Source organism: Lolium perenne, chromosome 2 (genome assembly GCF_019359855.2).
Source record: "Lolium perenne isolate Kyuss_39 chromosome 2, Kyuss_2.0, whole genome shotgun sequence".
NCBI lineage: Eukaryota > Viridiplantae > Streptophyta > Magnoliopsida > Poales > Poaceae > Lolium > Lolium perenne.
In genome coordinates this window covers 15,006,174-15,009,066 of record NC_067245.2, presented here as the reverse complement: position 1 = coordinate 15,009,066, position 2,893 = coordinate 15,006,174, and the positions used below count along the sequence as shown (strand labels likewise).

General features: G+C 50.8%; 1 protein-coding gene across 1 annotated transcript; it reads right to left on the bottom strand.

Annotated features, from left to right (window-relative positions):
* Positions 1-242: 242 nt before the first annotated feature.
* Positions 243-2,306, bottom strand: LOC127331263 (GDSL esterase/lipase At1g28600). The gene is made up of 5 exons (XM_051357351.2): positions 1,870-2,306; positions 1,576-1,788; positions 1,215-1,366; positions 849-1,116; positions 243-745 (listed from the first exon to the last, which is right to left on the bottom strand). The coding sequence occupies exons 1-5, from the start codon at positions 2,120-2,122 to the stop codon at positions 492-494; spliced, it is 1,140 nt and encodes a 379-aa protein (XP_051213311.1). The 5' UTR covers positions 2,123-2,306; the 3' UTR covers positions 243-491.
* Positions 2,307-2,893: the final 587 nt, after the last annotated feature.

Sequence of the window (2,893 nt, the reverse complement as noted above, 5' to 3'; positions counted from 1 at the left end):
TCGTAGAAGTACAATGTGGAATGGAGCATGCAACAAGTTTAAGTTTGGTGCACCGAGAGCCTCGTAAGCTCATCTTATTAAGATTAAACATGTTAATCATGAATAGGAGAAAATGTGACAACCTTGATTGATGACGGCACATGAGAAATATCATCATGGATTATTCATTTAAGCGTTCGAGTTTTCGCTTTTTCCGGTGCAACGCACGGGCTCTTTTGCTAGTAATATCATAAAGCACAATCTGTAGCTAAAGTTCCTTTGTTCTTATAATTTTTTCAACCAATCACGGTGTGGATCGTTTGGGAACACGTTTTGTTTTGCAGCTAACCCACACGGGGACGGCAAGATGGTAGCAGCCTGTCTAGTCAAAAAAGGGTTCGTGCGATGACAATGAGGGAGGGACACGTGCTCCACTACTTAATTTTTCGTCGAGCCAGCCGACTTCCACATAGTGGAAGGCAAAGCAAAAAAAACCTTGTCGCTGTCGCCTTTCACGCGGCGCACCTAACCCTTTGCATCGCCTCCGCCGTCCACGGGTTTAGCAGGGTGGGCGAGTTGATCTTGAGCGTGGCGCAGGCGATGTGCCTATTGGCGGCCTCCGTGAAGTGCACCCCATCCCAGGACACGAACTCCGACGGGTCGGCGCACGCCGCCGTCCCCGCCGCGCCGCAGAAGGCCGTCATGTTGAAGTTGTAGGCGCCCTTCCCGCCGCCGCAGCACGCCGCCAGCGGCTTATCCCTAAACCCTGCATGCGATCGTTTCAAGAAAGAAAAAGCCTCGATCATTAGCTGATTGATTAATTGTTAACCTGTCGAATTCGAGCAGGAGGCTGCCTAGTTGATCGATACCGTATTTTCGCGGCGAAACGATGAAGTCGGCGACGGCGGTGTAGAGGTCTGCATAGAGGATGGCCACGCCCGGGTGAGCTCGCCGGAGCTGACGGAGCATGCCGTTCAGCGCGCGGTTGTGCAGCTCGGCGAGATCGTTGAGCTCCGTGATGCATCCGGTCTCCGGGTCGTAGTCGCCGCTCCTGTAGAGAGCCAGCAGCTGCGGCTCGCACCCGAGCGGTATCATGCCCGGAACTAGGACCGTTTTCGCTCCGGCGGCGATCACCTCCTGCATACGTACATGGTTCATATACATCTTCACGCGGCTCCCTCCCCACAGTTTTTTATCAATGATCGTTGCACTGGTGAACTAGCTAGCTAGCTTACGGTCAGGACTGAGCGGACGGCGGCCACGATGTGCGGCACGAAGGTCCGCATCTCCCCGGCCCCGACGGTGTTGTTCCCCAAGGCCACCAGGTAGTCATTGACTCCAATCTCTCCGACCAGGAACAGCGACCTCGCCATCATCCTTCTCTGCTCTATATATTATTACAAGATGATGGGGAAAAGATAAAAGATTACTATTAGAGCTACGTGCATGCATACCACCGTATATACTAGTTAGTAACGCACGTGTGGATAAATAAATAAACTGATATTGACAAAAGCAAAACTAAATATGGACTAGAGTAGAAATTGAATTTAGATAAATTACACACCACTTTCATGAGACGGGGGGAGGGAGTACCGTGAACCGAGCCAAGAAGCTGTAAAACGTCCTTGAACCAGCTGGTTTGGTTTGTGAAAGAAACAGGCACGAACGGCTTAAGCCCTCTGCTGTCGAAGAAATCTGGGCCAAGCGCCGTTGATCCACCCACCGCAAAGTTCACGCCGCGCCGGAAATCGCCTGCACTCTTGCCGGCGAGATACGGCCTTGGGTTCGGTAGCCCCAGCGCCTCAACTACACAAAGCATATCATCATTTATACATACATGTATAGAATATAACATCCCGGTTAATTTGGAGGTGATCGAGTGGTCACCGATGAAGTCGATGACGAGCCGGCCGTCGGACGCCCGACCGGTGGGGTGGCGGAAGAAGGTCTCGCCGTATGGCGGCCGGCTGGATGGCCCCGAACCGGTGGCCGCTAGACGCAGCGAGTTCCCGGTGTCGGTGAGGGAGTCGCCGAAGCTGAAGATGCCGGAGTAGCGCGTGCCGCGGGGCGCAGCACCGGCAGCGACGTCGACGACGGGGAGGAGCGCCACCGCCAAGAGAAATCGTGAAAATGGCGCCATCGTCGTAACCTCCCCGCGTGCGTGCCTTCCTATATTATGTGCTGTTACGATTTTGAGGAGCTGTGTGTGGTTGTGGGTAGGTCATTTGTAGCGATGGATGTGCGTGGCGCGAGACCAGGTTAAAGAGAACGCGCCGCCGTTGAAGATGATGTAGGAGAGAGACTTGACTGTGGGAAGCAGCCGCGTGTGTGTTTGTGTTTAAAACGATGGGAGCGCGTATGGACATTGGAGACCTCAAACGGAATTCCACTAGCTCCATCTGCCACAGCAAGCCATATACTACGGCCGAGAGTACGTGAGTGCTTCGCGGCGTGCTGTCCGCGTCAAAATTGATTAACTCAACTATCTACGGGTTGGTTTTACAGAATTATCAGGTACGGACTGACGTGGAGAGCCACGGATCAATTGGTCGTAAGGCTAATCCGTAACCAGCATCCCGTAAGTCCAGCATTTTCGCTCAACTATTGATGCACGATTTTTTGCTGTGCGATATTTTTTGTCGTATAAAATGTTTTTTTTTCTCTAACATTTTTTGTTGCTAGAAGTTTTACGCAGAAATGATTTTTTTTTCTTGTACAATATTTTTTGCTGTAAGAAATAGTATACAGAAAAAATCGTACATATATGTTTAGATAAAAAGCATCTACCACCCAACTTTAAATTAATAAAGCCCTTAAGGTTCGGAACATAGTAAGATTACACTGATGAGGCATACAGCTTAGCCAATAGAACATGCAACATAACAACAAAATGAAACAAGAACGACCCACA

Bases quoted from the DNA above. Each gene is read 5' to 3' on its own strand.
- LOC127331263 (XM_051357351.2), bottom strand. From the start codon at position 2,122: ATGGCGCCATTTTCACGATTTCTCTTGGCGGTGGCGCTCCTCCCCGTC. The intron at 1,789-1,869 runs GTGACCACTCGA...TGCTTTGTGTAG, and splicing joins GCTCGTCATCGACTTCATCG to TTGAGGCGCTGGGGCTACCG. The intron at 1,117-1,214 runs GTAAGCTAGCTA...GTACGTATGCAG, and splicing joins CCGTCCGCTCAGTCCTGACC to GAGGTGATCGCCGCCGGAGC.